Source organism: Guillardia theta (assembly GCF_000315625.1).
Source record: "Guillardia theta CCMP2712 unplaced genomic scaffold GUITHscaffold_77, whole genome shotgun sequence".
Taxonomy (NCBI): domain Eukaryota; class Cryptophyceae; order Pyrenomonadales; family Geminigeraceae; genus Guillardia; species Guillardia theta.
This window is the reverse complement of record NW_005434597.1, coordinates 15,924-31,969: the sequence shown is the minus strand read 5'-3', so window position 1 is coordinate 31,969 and position 16,046 is coordinate 15,924. Positions and strand designations below refer to the sequence as shown.

Here is a 16,046-nt window from a genome sequence, read left to right as displayed (position 1 = left end):
TTTTCCCGTCATTCACTTCTCGCCGATCTTCTTTTCATCCTGCTGCTCTATTTTGTCCCAACTTCGTCGTTGACAAATCTTCTGGAATTTTCCTCTAGTGCTATCTTTGAATTTTCTTTGGTGTCGGCAAAGTTCTTCTCTTCAGCTTTGATCTCTCTTCTCTCCTCTTCTCTTTTCTCGCCTCTGCATTCTCTCCTCCTCCCCTCCCTCCCCTTGGCCCTGCTGCCGCAACCCTTCATGACGGGTGACCCTCATCCCCCCACTGTCTGCATATCCAACGGCTCCTGCAACGCCTCTGTAACGGCCGCGTCCATGACTGTCGGTGGATCCGCCTCAGAAGTGCAAAGGTTGTCAGCTACCTAGCTGGCCCGGAGCTTCTCAAATTTTGCCAGCCACTGTTCCGGAATTAGCGAGATGCTGGAAGGGAGCGCGAGATGAGAGGGAGAGAGGTCCAGGCAAGGCAAGTTTGACCCCGAGTCGCGCATGGCTCAGACATGGCGCCTGCCAGTTGCCTGCATGCTAGGCTGTCTCGCAGCCATCTTGATTGTGAGGTGTCTTAACAAGCAGGAGAACGGCAGTGTCCTCTATGGCTCAGCGTCGCTTCAGCTCAACTTCGAGCGGCTCGAGAGGAGATTGGCAGCTCTGAGCTCAAGGGACAAGGAGGAGTGGCAAGGCATCCGAGCTGTTGCTACAAGGTGTTGCTTGCTCCTATCAAGCTTGTTATTCCTGGTAGCTCCGGTGTGATCTTTTACTTAGGGAGAGCGAGAAGGGGATGGAGATACAGTCGACACTGAACGAAGAGAAGCGGCATATCCGCAGGATGCTTGCTAGACTTTCCAAGTCTGTTGATAGAGAGGCAGCGCGTCACTTGAAAGACGACAGGAGGTTATCTCAGACGTTCCAACGTTCCATCAGCAAGGCAATAGGTACTTTTGTTCTCCTGCCGTTCCCTGTCGTTGAACAGCAAACTAGCTCGAACATCTCTGGCTCTGAAACTTGTAGACACAAGACTGTCAAAGTATGCAGAGACCACGAAATCTTCGCTCTCCGATCAGCTCGCAGCTGTGCTTGCGATACGAAAGAAACTGAGGATGAGATTGAAGGAGCTGACAAGAAATTTGATGGAACGCGAACTGCAGAATATAGATGCTGCAAAGAACAAGGATGAAGGAGATGAGGCTAAAGAGGCTCAGGCTTTTGACAAGATCATTCACGATGCTAAGGAGCAAAGCGAGCAGATCGTCGGTTCTCATTCTAAGATCCGGAACAAGATCCACCAAGTCAAACGAGAACTTGACATGAAAGAGGACCAAATTCTGGGAGGCATCGATAGTCTCAATGCATCGCTGATAGACGTCAAGCGCAATGATGACAAGAAGTTCTTGAGCTTGCAGCAGGAGTTCCGCGAGTCCAAGATGAAGTTGATGAACATGCGGAATCGAATTAAGGCGCTGGAAGGCAACTACACATCAACAGCTAAGCATGTGTCGAGCAGTCTAGACCTCATACGCCGTCAATTGGAGCTATCCACTTCTCAGCTTCAGGTTGCTCCTTTATCAACTTTCATAGCTATCCTGATCGCGCCTTGTTGCAGCTGCAGATTCATGATTTGAATTCGAATGTAACTGAACGCACTCTTTCGTGAAGATTGGCTTAGATTCGTGTCTAGGTCTCAACAGACACTCAGAGCGTATCGTCACTTCTTAATGAGCTGAAGGAGAGCAGGGACACTGAAGAAGAGCGATTGAGGTTGGGCTCACATGTTATTGCTTGGCGACCGTATTTTATCCTGATGCTTGGCGACAGACAGCAGATTGACGAAGATCGGGACGCGGGAGCCAAAGAGCTCAAGGACTTGTCAAACAAGGTTTGCAAGTAAAGTCGCGGCCTTGCCCTTATGTCATGTCTCAAGGTTGACTACGTCAAGAACCAACAAAACGAATGGACTTCGAAATCCATGGTTGCTGTCGAGAGGACTGATGTTTTTCTGACCGGAATGCAGAAATCTATGCAAGATGCTGTGAATGAAAACAGAGAGATGAAACATCATGAAGACGACATCGTCAATGAGCTGCGGGGGTACGAGACAGATGGCTGTGTGCATTCGTTGATCCCTCGATTTCATCAGAAAGATAACAGCAGTGGAGAAGAGCTCTCAAGAATTCAACGCGACGGCCTCATTACAGTTTGACAGTCGCTGGTTGGTTCCTTTCGATCGATGCCTTGTGGTCAGACTCACACGTTGTTGGCACAGGAAGGATCTCCAAGCTCAGTTTCAAAGAACCAATTCTTCGGTGTCGGCGGCGCTGGTCAAGTAAGACGCGTCACGCACGTCGGCAACGGCCTGACGGTGTTGCAGAGCAAGATCACAGGCAGAGAGTCTCTCCGCCAAGTTGCATGAGATGATCCAGGAAGGTTCCCGCCGCACAGCTGCTTGTGCCGTGACGTCATCGCTCCAGGAATCCCGGGCTGAACTCGAAGACCTGAAGAACCAGGGCGACGTCGAGAGAGGATCGATCGAGAAGCAACTGAACTCAACGATATCCAGTACGTTCTCTCCTCACGGTGTCTTGGTCCTGATCAAATCCTTTCAGCCGCCATCAATCTGCTGGTTGCATATGAAAATGGCGTGTCGGCTTTAGAATCAGGTAGCTTCAACTGACCTCGCCGAGTGTATTCTAGCTGTATCTTTCAAGTGTATTCTTTGAGATGTGAGTTCTCACGCTCTTGTCTCTTGCCTCCTGCAGTCACCATGCTGCTGTCACGAAACCCTCTCTCTTGTATCAGCGTTGAAAGATCTGGCATGTGCTGTTGCAAAAGCTCTTGGAATCTGCCCAAACCGTCAGGTCAACAAGTTGGTGGGTCTTCCGCGTTCGACCTCGCTGCTTTGTCTGGACATGCTCTCTTCAAGAACCTGCTCACCCTCACGTCAACTAACCGCTGATCGGCCCGGCTTTACCCGCAAAGCTTTACGCCTTTACCTGTAGGCGTACACAAGATTGCTCTCATTCACAAAGTTCTGCGTGATAGCAACAGAGTCTTGCAAGTTTGTGACTGAGCGCCCGCACGCAAGCGAGTCACTGATAGAAGGTATAGCAACAGCAGACACCAACCTTCATGTGGGTAGCTGCTCGGAATCACTACCACATCCCCGGGTCTCTGCAAGATCTCAATCCAACCATGCCCCTGCTGCTTCGCTTCATCAACAAGTCTGCGACTGGACATCTCCTTCGCTTCGAACACTCTCTCTTGCCAAGCATGCAGGTCCTTGGGTTCCAGAACCCTCCACCGCTTCTCTCCCTCCATCAGCGCATGCCATGCGCTGGTGCCCAGCGGGTCGACGTGCCAAGGCGTTTGCTGCCCTGCCCGACCCACGAGGAACCAACGAAAGTCTGGGCGTTGAGGGCCAAGGAGGTGGAAGAGATCGTTACGCCCAGCAAAGTCAGGAGGGACATCGAAGTCGAGCAGCAGCTCAGGGCAGTCCTCCTCGAAGGCCGGATCAAAGATCTGAGCCTCCCCGACTCTGTCCGGGCTCTCACGCATGAAGTCTCTGAGCGTCGTCAGGGCCGGCGCACCCTCCTCGTCGTGGCCTTGCAGAAAGAGACGATCTCCTACCTCCTCCACCAGCTCTCGCAGCCTCCACCTCTTCCTCCCTCGCCAGCCCTCCGTCAAGCCTCTCCGCAGCATGGCATTCCTTACTTAAGGTGCCTGGACCCCTGGTTTTACAAGGTACCCACACCTCGCTAGAGGCGCAATGCGGGGGGCGGGGAGGCTGACGGTCCTGATGGCTGCATGGCTGGGGGGGATGGCGAGGGGCTACGAGAGGATGGTGAGGAGAGAGGAGAGACGAGCGTGGCCTCTTCCTGCATCGCCTCTTGCTGGCCTGCGAGCCATGGCAAGAGGAGGGAAGATGCTGAGGCTGCGAGGAGGAAATGGGGCGTTGGAGGACCTGCCGCTGCTGAGCGACAAATTTGATGAGAAGGAGCTCCAGGAGATCCATGCTGCCGGCTCCATGGACAACATGTGGGAGCGAAGGATAGAAGAGACCATGCTGAGTGGAGGGAACCAGTCTCAGTACGAGACTTTGATAGACCCCCAAGGCCTCTTCGATGGGTTTCCGTCGGATTGGAGAAGATGGAAACTAAAGGAGACGCACGTCGGTCTGTTGGTGCCGAAAAACTTCACCTATACTCGATCCTTGCACAACAACTTCGACTCGAACGAGATGGCTGTCATCGTAAGAAACGATGGCTCCAAGAGGTTCTGCAAGGTGGTTGCTTGCGATGATGACGGGGCCTTGCGAAATGGCGAGGAGGTGGGGAAATCTTACGTCGTCAAGTTAGAGAATGATGAGAAGACAAACAAGGTAGAGGATCTCTAGCTCCTGGTTTAGACGCAACGAGCTCTTCTTCTGACGTCTCTTGGCAGGGGATTACAAGGGTGGAACGAGCAGAGAACATAGGAAAGATTTCCCCCGCCACGCTCGAAGAAGAGCATGTATTGGATGAAATCTGCAGGACAGAAGCTGCTATTGCCCTGAAAAACATGGGGAATGACGCGCTGAACATGTCTCTATACGATGTACTCTCAATCCTCTCAAGACCCTCATATCAGCTGATTGCTTGGCAGCTGGCTATCGCCAAGTATGGCAAGGCTCTGCAATATATTGAAGATCTGGTGTCAGAAGAGTCGCAGGATCTCCAGACTTCGAAAACTCAGTCGGAGTTCGTGAAGATTAACGTGATCTTCGCTCATGTTCATTTGTGTTGTCCTGAGTCGTGCCGACATCTAGATCAATATGGCGTTTGCTCACCTGAAGTCTCAGCGGTATCAGCAATGCATCGTAGCATGCGAAAGGGCCTTGAAGATCGACCAGAACAACACCAAGGTGCGATGAATCATTGATGGTACTTGCTTGCTCCCATTCATAGTGTGCGAAGGCGCTTTATCGAGCTGGAATAGCCTACAGGTCTTTGCAGAAGATGGAGGAAGCAAAATTCTTCTTCCTGGTGAAGATCAGATTGCAAAGAGAATGTTCAAGTGATGTTGCTGTTGTAGCAAGTGTTTCGTCAGAGACCGTCTGATGAAGTTGTCAAGAGAGAACTCTCGCAGTGTTATAACAAGGCGCACGAGATGGTGAGGGATGTCAATGCTGTTCTCGACTCGCTCCCTCCGGATGTTCTTCGCACTCTCAGAGGTGAAAGTTGAGACTTCTTTCTTATCTTGACATCTCATCAAGATCCACATCCTCCCTCAAAGACAGATTACAAGTCAGGCCTAGAGGTTTGCTTGTACCTTCCAGTAGCGCTCCTGACGGCCCCGGTTGTCAGGATTGGGTCAATTTCAATCAGACTTCGCTCAATCGGGACACCTTGAACATCAACAATACCAAGGTGGATCGAGACAACCTGTCAAGGTCGACCTGACGCCTTTCAAAGACCTTCAACTTCTTGAAGCTGCTGGCCGACAAAGACAACGTGATGGATGCACAATACAACATCGGGTGCTACTATGCTGAAGGAAAAGTGAGGAGTTCAAAAGTTGTTTGCCTGTCATGACCTGCATGCAGGGAGTGGATGTGAACCAGACACAAGCAAGGTTCTACTTCAGAAAGGCGGCGGAACAAGGACACGCGCGTGCGCAGGTCAACCTCGCGATTTACTTGTCCGGGAAAGGGAAGGGAGGCCCTCCGAACGTGACGGAGGCCGCGCTCTGGTATGAGAAAGCCGCGCAGCAGGTGAGGAGAGGCAAGATGAAGATGTGCAAGTGAGATCTCCGACTGCAGGACGACATGCGGGCGCAGAGGATGCTGGGGGTCTTGCGACTCCAACGAGACCCTGAGCCTCTGACGTCATGGCAGGTGTGCTACATGGAAGGGGTTGGGGTGGACAAGGACCCCTACATGGCTGTGAAATGGTTCTCCTTGCCACCGACGCGCTCGTGCCTGACCGCTACCTGCAGGTACGCCAAGGCAGCGCGACAGAACGACACCAAGGCCCAGTACAACCTCGCCATTGCCTACATGGAACGCCGGGAGGAGGGTGAGGTCTCTTGCTAATGCTCCTTGTGTAGGACGGGGTCGGGGTAGTCAAAGACGAGCACAAGGCAGCCAAGTGGTTCTGGCGGGTGAGGCAAGCGGGGGAAGGGGCGAGGAGGCTGAGAAGTCACAGGCGGCAAACTTGGGGGACGCGCAGGCCATGTACAACCTCGGCTGCCTCTACGCGGAGGGTGTGGGCGTCGCTCGAGACACTTCTAAGGTGTTGCCAGCTCTCAGCGAGTCCCTCGTGACTGGCTCAGGCGTCTCGCTGGTTCGCTGAAGCTGCTTCGCGTGGCTTCTCGACGGAGATCAACGACTCGAAGATGCCTCCCCCGCGAGCGCTGGAAGCAGGCAAGGTCAGTAAGCACTTGAGCCGCGTATGCTTCCTGCGCCTGATGTCGCGATACCACGGCAGGTGAACTCGAGCAGGTCTGTGAGTAGCATTCATAGAACTTCCTTCTTACAGCTGCCCAGCTCTCCACCCTCGAAGCAGAACATTTCTGTAGAAGAGCAAAGGTGTGTTCCCCCCGCATGCCGCAGACCTGCTCATGTGCACAAGGCTGTTTCCCGGTCCCTCGGGTCTTGTCAAGGAATTCAAGGAGGAGGCGCCAGTGCCAGCACAGGCGAAGGTGCCAAGCACGATCCTTGAGAAGATCCCCAAGTACCTCAAGCCTGTACGTGTGCTGACGCACGACAAGCTCTTGCGCCTGATGGCTCCAGCAGAAAGACTCTGAGCAAGTGACTCCCCAGTCTTGCGTGAGCAACTCGTCTGCCTCAGGTCCGAGTCCTCCCTTGTTCCTCTAGCTTACCCTTGCAAAGCTCCAGCGATGAACAAGCCGCCAAGTCAAGGTGACGAAACCTCTCAGCACGTCCGTTGAGCCTGGGCAGCTTGTGACATGCCGAGGCAGGAAAAGAAGTTTTGGTAGGAGCAGAGCCATTGATGCAGGTGCAGTTTTCTCCTTGATGTCTCTTTCCTTCACTGGACTTGCTCCCAGAAAGCCGTCTGTGGCCTTCGAGTTCGCCTGGCGGCGAGCTGCTTGGGGAGTGGGATCAAGGGCGAGAAAGGCTGCGGAACGATTCAGGTATCATCGCATGTGACTCGCATGTCCTGATCGACTGCAGTGGGTTGGAAATGGAGGAAAAGTCTGCCATGTCCGCTGGGATGAGAACGAAGCCTTTGACTACTCCTATTCCGTGGGACACAATGGGTTTTATGACCTCCAAGCTGTGCAGGGTTGTGCATCACTCTACTCTTGTCAGGGTTTCACTTCTTTCTCAGATCCCAGGTCTGTAAAGAAAGAGCCGACGAAAGCATCGTATGCCCTGCCATCTTTCAGCATCGGTGTGAACGCTTGCCGTCAGGTCTTGGACTACGCAGGGTGTCCTGCAATTCCTTGAATCGTTCAGACCGACTTTTGGGGAGAAGACCGACATGTACAAAGAGAGCATGGCCAAAGAAGACATTGACGGCAAGGTATGATATCTGCTGACAGATGTTGCCGTGCAATGCTGATATGAGAGCAGGCTCTGCTTCAGCTTCAGTCTGAGGACTTGAAGGAGTTGAAATTCTCGCTGGGCCATAGGAAGCATCTTCTAGAAGAGTTGGACAAGCTGAAGAGGTTGGAGCAGATGGAGGATGGTCCTTCACGACCGGCTTTTAGCGGCATCGTCGTAGAGAAAGATCTCGCAAAGGACCCTCCCCCCAATGAAGAGGCCGAGAAGCCAAAGAGAGACGAGGACTCTATCCTCACTGAGAAGTTTTCCTCTCATGGGCCTCCTCGTTTGGCTGAACTAGACTTCAAGCGACAGGTGCCATTCCATGCCATGACCTCCCCTGACAGCCCATGCAGGCTCAAGCCTGTGCTGCGGCTCTTGGAAACGTCAAGCCCTTGGTTAAGGCGCAGTGTGTGCGTCGACCCGTCCTGACGAGCTTGTTGTGCAGCCTCAATTCGCAGTGGACGATGAGCTTCTGGAAGGGGAGGAGACGGTGAGGAGAGGAGGAGGAGGAGGAGGAGCGTAGCATGGCGGTGACTTGCCTGGTGTCAGTCTCCCTCTGGCGACTCCTTGTTCCGTCGCACCCTCCGTAAGAGACAACAAGAGTACTGAGAGAAAGACCACTCGCCTCAGACCCGCCTCAGACCCCCGTACTTGTCGCGCTTGCCCTCATTTGGTCCGTTTTATCAATTAGTGCGCGCGATGTAACGGTCCCGCGAGGTGGGTGGGGTGATACCCTGGTCAAAGTGGGGGGTGGAGGAGACAAGGGCAAGCCTGTGTAGGGCCGCCATGCAGCAACTGAGGGAAGGGATGGAAGAGAGGAGGCGAGAAGAAGAGGAGGAGGAGGAGAGCTGAGTTGAAGACGAGTGTCGGAGAAGGAGAAGGTGACAAGAGAAGAGAGCGACGAGAAGTGAGTTAGAAGCGGCGAGTCAATAAAAAAAGACTCATCTTGTATCAAGCGCTTGCCTTGAAGCTTGCTCTAGTCAAGGATGAATGGAGAAGGCAAGTCAGAAGCGGCATCGCTAGATCAGATGTATCTCATGACAAACAACGCGTGTAACTTGCTTGAGAATATCATCGATGCCTTCGGAGAGGACAAGGCTGCTTCCTCCAGAGGAGATGCAATGCTCCCGCAGGAAGATGAAGATGCCGAATTAGATCTGCTCAGTCAGTCGCTGGAGAAGCTTGACTCCATGCCGTCTGACGTCTCCCGCTTCCAGTCCAAGATCGTTCAGCTCGTGAATGTTGTGCGCCAGTATGAAAACAAGATCAGAGTGACTGAGAGTAACCTGCTGCAAGCTCAAAACGAAGTGCGATCAAAGAAGGCGGAGATCCAGCAGCTGAGCTCGCAGCTCTCAGACCTTGAACGAGCCAACAAGGCCAAGCTGGAGAAGTTCTCCGTGTGGACGCAAAACCTGAGCTCGCAGCTGGAGGGGGAGGAGGCGAAGAAGGTGCAGCTGAAGCAAGAGATCTCAATGCTGCACACCAAGCTGGAAGAGAAGGAAGAAAAGCTCGAGCAGCTGCGCGCGGATCTCAAGAACTCAGAGTCCGAAGCTCGCAAACGGTACGTGCAGTTTCAGAACGAGAAGGGGAAGGAAGTGAGCGAATGGAAGTCAAAGTTCGAAGAGACGAAACTGAGCCTGAGAGACAAGACGGAGAGGTTACAGCAAGCCGTTGAGGCACACGAGAAGCAAGCCGTTGAGATGAAGAAACTGCAGGCGTACGCAAACCATCTCAAGATTGACGTTGACGCTGGCAATGTCAAGATACAGGAGCTGAGAAAGGAGAACTCACAACTGCGCGGACAAGTGTCAGACCTCTATGTGAAGGTGAACAGTGCTCGCAAGGAGACGTACGAGACGCGTAAAAAACTTGATGTGAGTGAGGAGAAACTTCGAGACTTTGACTTCTTGTTCGCTCCCTTGAAGAAGTCGCATTCAGCCTTGGAGAAATCGCTCGAGACAAGCAACAGTGAGAAACATCGGATGGAGAAAGAGCTGCTTGAGCGAGCAGAGACTATCGAAGCATTGCACGCCAACGATGAGAAAGCTCGAAAAGAGATTGAAATGTGGAGGATCAAATACGAGAACGCTGAACGGGAGCTACATGATCTGCAGCTGAAGAAGAACGCAAAGATGAACGAGATGCAAGAAGAGATTGTACAGCGAGACAGGAAGATCCTGCTTCTTCGTGAGGAGAAAGGGATTGTGTTGGATAGGGAGGACAGGCTCAAGAAGAAATCGATGCTTCTGTCGCAGGAGGTCGTGGAGTTGACGCGCAAAGTGCAGGAGCTGGAGAACGATGTTGAGGTGCAGGAGAGATGTATGAGGGAGCTGATGTTGGAGCGAGACTCTCTTGAGAAGTTGCTGGTGCTCCGCAAAGACATCGAGCATGATCGTAGGAAAGTTGACAGAGGCAGGACAGAAGGTGAGGGGGAGGGAAACGCGGGAGGATCCTACTTCAAGCGGGGAAGGAAGTTCAAAGTCTCGCAGTCCATGAGCTCCCTCAGCCCCGAGAAGCCGCACGAGCCTCTGCGATGGAGCTCAGCTCGCGTGCCGAGGAAGCCGCGGACAGATGACGAGGTTGAGAGCATGATACTGCAGGACCTCGAGTTCTTGCAGGCTTTACAGACCGGACGGCAAGAAAGTAAGTGAGTCGCTGGGCAGCTGACTGCTGCTGCCTCTGCTACGCGCGGGCATTGGACGGCAGGAACCTGCGGAAACCTTTTCGAATCTCCTCGAGCTCATCCTCCAGCGGCTTTTGTGCCCCTCTTTCGTCGTCTCGTATGTCGGCCAGCAGCCATGGCGAGCGACCTGAGTCGCTGGTGGACCATCAACGGCATAGAAGATGGGAGGAGACAGCAAACATACCGGACAGGCGTCTTGGACTTTGACCTGACCGACGGCCTTGGCTTGGAGGGAGCAGAACTTGGGCGCTGAGCTGGAGTGTAGGTGAGCGGAGTATAGCCTAGAGGGTGCAAACTTGATCGAGAAGGCGAGGGAGAGGATGGGGAGAGCTGTCTGTCGCTCTTGTGGCTCCAGCGATGGAGGGAGCGATCATAGGGATAGAGGGCCTGAACTTCAGCTGCTTCCAAGCGACAGTCGACCTGTGCAAGAGGCGATGAGGGGGATCAAGAACAGGAGACAAACCTTCTTCTTCACGCCTGACAACCTCGGAGTGCTACTCCACAACTAGAAACGCATGTCAGGAGCAGGAGCAGGAGCAGGAGCAGGGGCAGGAGCAGCAGGAGCAGGAGCAGGAGCGTGACTAGGACATGAGGAACCTTGTCCTCTTTGGCGGAGTTGCTTCTGAGGTGAGCCTGTCAGAGAAGAGAAGGAGAAGCAATATCAACGTCTCACGTGCTCTTGCTCGTGGCCTCCCGCACGTTCTGAATGACGCTTCCAAATTTCCTGCAGCCTTGTCAGGACAAAACCTTGATGTAATCTTTGAGAACTTCTGTGTTTCGATAAAATGAGCTTGAGTAGCAGCAGTCTGACTCAGTAATGTAGATCCGTTGGTGCATCTGCACAGTGTTGAGAGGAGGGAGGAGAAGGGAAGGAGAAGTGACCTTGATCGAAACTTGGAAGGTGTTTGCGGACTCTGCAAATCTGTCTTTGAGGGCCTCCGAGAGTTGGTGATGTTGTTGTCTGAGTCTGTTCGATTTTCATTGTGATGACTGTCGGGCTGCTGAGCCTGATCCGCTTCGCCCAGTGAAATGCTGCTCCGGTAGACAGCATTGCGCTCTTTCAACGCGTTGCTCGAGTACGATTGTCGCAGTTTCTGCTCTTCTTTCATCTCCACTTGAGCTTCCCAGGCATTCGTGTAGTCCTGATGGGCAGAGCTGGGTGGGAAGGATGTTCTGGAGGAGAGGTAGCGGATCTTTGCCTTCATCCTTCCCTTCTCCGACTCGTGCTTCACTTTGATCCGCGCAAGTTCGTTGGAGTATCGATCGACCATGGTCTGCATGGTCGACTTTACCTCCTCAAGAGGGATCTGCGTTAGCCCCTCGAACCTCCCTGCCACCAGCTTCTCCATGGATGCTCGGACCGCGTCTTGTTTCGCCGGCTGCTCATCTCGCATCTCTAGCACGTGATAGTCGTCCAGCATGGCCGCGTCCACTCGCGCAGCCTCGGCGATCGCCATGACCCACTTGAGGTTGTTGTACGAGACCGCGAACTTGTTCACCCCCGGGTTGAATCGCGCCATGTCCCCGGCATGCTGCAGCAGCGCGAATCCTTGAAACGGAGAGTCCATGAGCCAGCCCACGTGAAGGAACCCGAGGAAGTTGCCGTTGAGGCAGAAGAAGACGAGGTTGAGGTGCGGGATGGCGCCGCATCCGATCACGTCCCCCTCCCCGTATGAGTTGATGTTGAGTTCTCCGCACGTCAGCCGCCGAGGTTTGTACCCGCAGTAAGTCAACCCGTCGTCACTCTTGTACGTCACCGACTTGGGAGCGAAGGGCACGAAGCCCGTCCGCAAGGCTGAGTCGTTGGCCTGCATGCCGATGCGGAGGTCAGGAGGCTTGCGCGAGCCATCGAGTGCGCAGGAGGAGCAGGAGAGGAGCGACATCTCGTAGTAGACCATGCCTGGTGGCACGTGGGGCATCTGCAAGTGCATGCTGATGCGGATGACTCGATGGGAAGGAGGAAGCCCGTCCTCTGAGAGGCTCTCCTTGATCACCCTCAACGTCAGCCGATCTGATCGCAGCGGCTTCACTCCCTCCTCGTACTCCACGTCCTCTGATCCCAGGCTCTGCTTCGCCGGCGAGAGAGATACGGGGAGCTTGGTGAGAAGCGGGTTGTTGTACTTGAAGTCGTAGTCGAAGTTGAGGACAACAGTATCGTACTGCGAGGACAAGGAAACGGTGGGATGCAGCCTGTGGATCACATCCTCTTTGAAGTTCCGCAGGTCTGAGTTGGAGGACATCCTCACTCCGTTCCTGGTGAAGAAGAGGTCCCGACTGTTGCAGTCGAAGCCGCACCCTATGGTGTCTCCAACGCCAAAGTGATAGCCGAAGCGCTGACCGCTGTTGGGAGTCCCGACGAAGACAAGTCCGTTGGACGAGTACCTGTCATCCGCACACCAGTCAGCCCTCCCTCTCCAACTCTCAACTCAGCTCGCTCGCTCACTCACCCGACTGTCTTGGCTTCGCTCCCCGGCTGCTTCCCGTCCATCCCCTTCAGCGCCAGGCTGCGCGAGCAAGAGAGTCAAAGAGGGCGGGAAGACTCATGCTGCGAGGCTTACCCGATGGTGATCCCGAACTCGGACTGAGCCATAAGGAGGATGGAGACTTCGAAGTACTTCACTGAGCCCTTGAGCGACCCCAATGGCTTCGATGCTTGTGCACAGAGCAGCACATCCTGAGAGCTCCTACGGCTCACCAGCCTCCCTCCTGCAAACACCAGGAGGCCTTCCCGTTCCTCCAAGCTCACCGCGTTACCCTCGAGCTCGCTCTCGGCTTCACCGACAGTGAGGGTTCTTGGAGTAGAAGAAGGATGCGCCATGACGTGGGAGGGAGCATGACTGGGAGATCGTCTCGGGGAGGAGGTTGCGCGAGGAGCTCGATGGGTCGAGGAGGCTGACATTGGCTGAAATCCTTGGCGCATTTCGGTGGCTGGTGGCGAGATCGCTTGTGCAGGGGCAGGGCAGGACGGCCAGGATGGAGCCGACAAGTTGATGTGAGGAGGAGGGAAGGGAGAGGACGCGGAGAGAGGGGGAGGGGGGGGAGAGGGAGAGGGGAGGGAGGGAGGGCAGGAAGAGATTCCAGCATGCATCGTCCGCTGCCTCCGTCGGTCGGACATGCTGCGCCGAGGACTTGAAATTTGATTGCGTAATAGGGTAGCCGTGGGGGGTAGGGGTAGAAATGGTGGCTAAAGGTACAGTATGAAGGTGGGGTGTATTTAGTAGTTTATGGGGGTACTTGCTAGCAGACGGTGGGTGGATAACTTTCGGAGGGGTACGAACGGAGGAGGGGGTAGTTCGAAACTTGTCAACGGTTTGACCGCACGGTGAAGCAGGAGGCAGAGCAGAGCAGAGCAGAGCAGTCAAGTGGAATGCATGATATCAACATGTGAAGATGTTGCTAAAGGCAAGAGGAGGAAGCAGACCTGGCAAGTGATGCTGCTGTCACCTAGCCTCCTAGCCTCCTGCTGACAAGCCATGGATGAGCCCTGGCTCAGAGCCTTCAAGGCTCGCGAGCTGATCGACAGGTCGCATCTTGTCTTGGAGAACAACCAGCGGGACCCAGACATCGTCCTGCAGATGAAAAGGGCGAGGCGAGACAGACTGTGGCGCTACATCAACTCCAAGGATAAGCCTCCCCCAAGGTTCCAGCACAGGAGCAGCAACGCCATGGACGTACCTGCTGTGATCAGCCAGACGGAGAGAGGGAGGAGTCAGCGCGATCTGATCAGAACGAGTGTATGTGAGAGCTACATCTCTTCCTGCTGCGAGGATCAGAGCCTCTTCTTCTCTGAGACCCGGTACTGCCTCCTCCTCTCGACGACACGCCCTGACACTCGTACAGCGCGAATCAGGTTGCTAGCATGTCGCACCAGAGGAAACTGTCCCGGACGAAGAAGCGAAAGTCGTTCTGGAGCAGCGACATCTTTGACATGAGGGACGCGTCTACTGAGCAGAAGCAAGACTTGGCTCGAGTCATCGAGAGCGTCTCTCCAGGTGGTTGTAGGAGCGGAGTCTCTCGCTTGCTGACTCCACTCTAGATCACCTGCGCCTCCTCCAACGGCTGTTTGTCCCAGCAGATCTGCATGCGATGGGAGAGGCTCAGTTCTTGACGCACGTCAAGACCCTCGTCCCTTCCCTGCAGGCTGAGACTGATCAGCTCAGAATCGTCTTCCGAGGTTGCTTCCCACCTCCCTCCTGCTGGCTGACCCCTCGCACGAGTCAGAGATCGACGGGGACGGGGACGGGCGGATCAGATGGGCAGATGTCGCGGAGTTCTTCGCCAGCAACTTGAGTGGGGAGCAGGGAGCGTCAGGGTTGGCGGAGCGTGAAGTGACAAGTTGACTGACTGTGACTGCAAGGAGTGAGCAGGACGAGGATGAAACCTCTGTTCACTCCTACCACCTTGCTGGTCTTCTCCTTGTACCTCTTCCCCACTGCTGCTGACGGCACGGCAGAGTCGATGCCGCTAGTCAAGCTCGCGGCCAGCCCGGTGGAGGGCATCGCATGCCTTGTCGACACTGTGAGAAGCTTTGCTCCTGCTCCCTCCCCCCATGTTCCCCTCTACTCCTCCAGCTGCCTCTCACCTGCCCTTCAGGACCACATCGCTGTCTTCACTCCCGCTAGCGACTCAGTGAAGGTCTTGCTGACCGCATTGACACCCTTCTACCCCACCTCCTCGCAAGCTGACTGGCTCGTTCCAGCTCTACAACGGAGAAACATTGACGCTGGCGCACGAGATGGCTGGTGGGGACGAGGAGTGGGAGAGCAGGGGAGGCTGAAGGGATAGACAGGCCATCTAGCCTCTGTCGTGCTGGTGTCAGACCTTGAGAGCTCGGACTACATCGTGACCAGCGGCGCTGACGGCTGCCTCATCTTCTGGGGGAAGTTCACCTTCCACCTCCGGCAGACAATCCCGACCCCTCACATCCTCTCCTGCTCCTTCTGGTGGCCTGAGGGCATGCAGGTACGGTCCTTTCCTTGTCCACCCCCCCCCCCCCATCATTTCCTTTCCTTGTCCATGCTTCCATCTTCGTTCTCTTCTGCACGCCTGCTCCCTTCTTCCTCCTGCCCTGCGCGTCATGGTCCCCTGCCTATCTCTGCTTCTTCCGCTGCTCTCCATCACAGGTTCTCAGAGCTCGCAGCTGTTTGTAGGGACGGCAAGCGGCTGCGTCTATTCATTTCTTGTGCCCAAGAGCATCGAGACTGGCGTCCAAGTCGTCGAGCTCTACCATGTTGCCTCCTCTTCCTAGCTCTACCATGTTGCCTCCTCTTCCTAGCTCTACCATGTCGCCTCCTCTTCCTCCTGATCCTCCTCGCCCTCGACCGTTCTTCCCTCACGAATGCCCTTCAGTTTCAAGCGCACACGGAGGCGGTTCCGGCGGTTCTCTTCATAGAGAGCATGGCGTACTTGGCGACTTGCTCGTTTCAGGGGGAGGTCTCGTTATGGCATCAGCAAAGCGAGAGTTCTCTTCCACTCCTTCTGGTCCCTCCTGCCTCCTGTCAGTCCTTCCTACCCGCCTGACCTTCCCGCCAGCACTCGTTCAACGCGCATGCAAAAGCGATCTCACAGCTTGCCTTCTGCTCGTCCCAGAAGAGCCTCTTGTCTGCAGCTCTAGATCACAGGTGTAAGGTGAGGATCTCCTCTCCCTCCCTCCCTCTCTCTGTTCGTACATCAGGAACCTGCAGGAAATAATGAATCTGTCGGAAATAAGGAACATACCAGGAAATAAGGTACGTGCCAGAGATCAAGCACCTACCATGCATATTAGGAACTTGCTATGCAATGATGCACTGTGCCTGGAATAAGAACTTGCCAGGAAATAGGAACCTG

At 54.6% G+C, this 16,046-nt stretch overlaps 5 protein-coding genes across 5 annotated transcripts; 3 read left to right on the top strand and 2 right to left on the bottom strand.

Moving 5' to 3' along the window:
• Positions 1 to 483: 483 nt before the first annotated feature.
• On the top strand, positions 484 to 2,662 carry GUITHDRAFT_114620 (hypothetical protein; the record flags this gene model as incomplete). Its single annotated transcript, XM_005826113.1, has 12 exons — positions 484 to 695; positions 757 to 926; positions 973 to 1,544; positions 1,595 to 1,621; positions 1,670 to 1,749; positions 1,807 to 1,867; positions 1,913 to 1,960; positions 2,003 to 2,079; positions 2,129 to 2,200; positions 2,255 to 2,314; positions 2,360 to 2,547; positions 2,595 to 2,662. The coding sequence occupies 12 exons, from the start codon at positions 484 to 486 to the stop codon at positions 2,660 to 2,662; spliced, it is 1,635 nt and encodes a 544-aa protein (XP_005826170.1).
• Positions 2,663 to 2,691: 29 nt separating this feature from the next.
• On the bottom strand, positions 2,692 to 3,687 carry GUITHDRAFT_114619 (hypothetical protein; the record flags this gene model as incomplete). Its single annotated transcript, XM_005826112.1, has 4 exons — positions 2,692 to 2,830; positions 2,879 to 2,914; positions 2,982 to 3,054; positions 3,114 to 3,687. 4 exons carry the CDS (start codon positions 3,685 to 3,687, stop codon positions 2,692 to 2,694), a joined length of 822 nt encoding a protein of 273 aa, XP_005826169.1.
• Positions 3,688 to 3,754: 67 nt separating this feature from the next.
• On the top strand, positions 3,755 to 8,143 carry GUITHDRAFT_114618 (hypothetical protein; the record flags this gene model as incomplete). Its single annotated transcript, XM_005826111.1, has 30 exons — positions 3,755 to 4,366; positions 4,429 to 4,581; positions 4,630 to 4,740; positions 4,793 to 4,888; positions 4,941 to 5,009; positions 5,059 to 5,197; positions 5,240 to 5,283; positions 5,331 to 5,393; positions 5,439 to 5,525; positions 5,570 to 5,737; positions 5,786 to 5,815; positions 5,861 to 5,916; positions 5,962 to 6,041; positions 6,089 to 6,126; positions 6,171 to 6,257; positions 6,298 to 6,452; positions 6,512 to 6,553; positions 6,597 to 6,711; positions 6,761 to 6,815; positions 6,857 to 6,886; positions 6,946 to 6,983; positions 7,033 to 7,119; positions 7,160 to 7,271; positions 7,317 to 7,353; positions 7,400 to 7,511; positions 7,562 to 7,656; positions 7,699 to 7,846; positions 7,888 to 7,929; positions 7,980 to 8,024; positions 8,084 to 8,143. The coding sequence occupies 30 exons, from the start codon at positions 3,755 to 3,757 to the stop codon at positions 8,141 to 8,143; spliced, it is 3,006 nt and encodes a 1,001-aa protein (XP_005826168.1).
• A 2,073-nt stretch (positions 8,144 to 10,216) lies between these two features.
• GUITHDRAFT_114616 (hypothetical protein) lies at positions 10,217 to 13,137 on the bottom strand (the record flags this gene model as incomplete). Its single annotated transcript, XM_005826110.1, has 8 exons — positions 10,217 to 10,352; positions 10,402 to 10,637; positions 10,681 to 10,722; positions 10,815 to 10,839; positions 10,891 to 10,941; positions 11,100 to 12,599; positions 12,665 to 12,721; positions 12,776 to 13,137. 8 exons carry the CDS (start codon positions 13,135 to 13,137, stop codon positions 10,217 to 10,219), a joined length of 2,409 nt encoding a protein of 802 aa, XP_005826167.1.
• Positions 13,138 to 13,690: 553 nt separating this feature from the next.
• Positions 13,691 to 15,465, top strand: GUITHDRAFT_114615 (hypothetical protein; the record flags this gene model as incomplete). Its single annotated transcript, XM_005826109.1, has 10 exons — positions 13,691 to 14,013; positions 14,058 to 14,209; positions 14,254 to 14,391; positions 14,439 to 14,529; positions 14,575 to 14,624; positions 14,671 to 14,735; positions 14,811 to 14,852; positions 14,917 to 14,959; positions 15,007 to 15,179; positions 15,349 to 15,465. The coding sequence occupies 10 exons, from the start codon at positions 13,691 to 13,693 to the stop codon at positions 15,463 to 15,465; spliced, it is 1,194 nt and encodes a 397-aa protein (XP_005826166.1).
• Between the last annotated feature and the right edge of the window lie 581 nt (positions 15,466 to 16,046).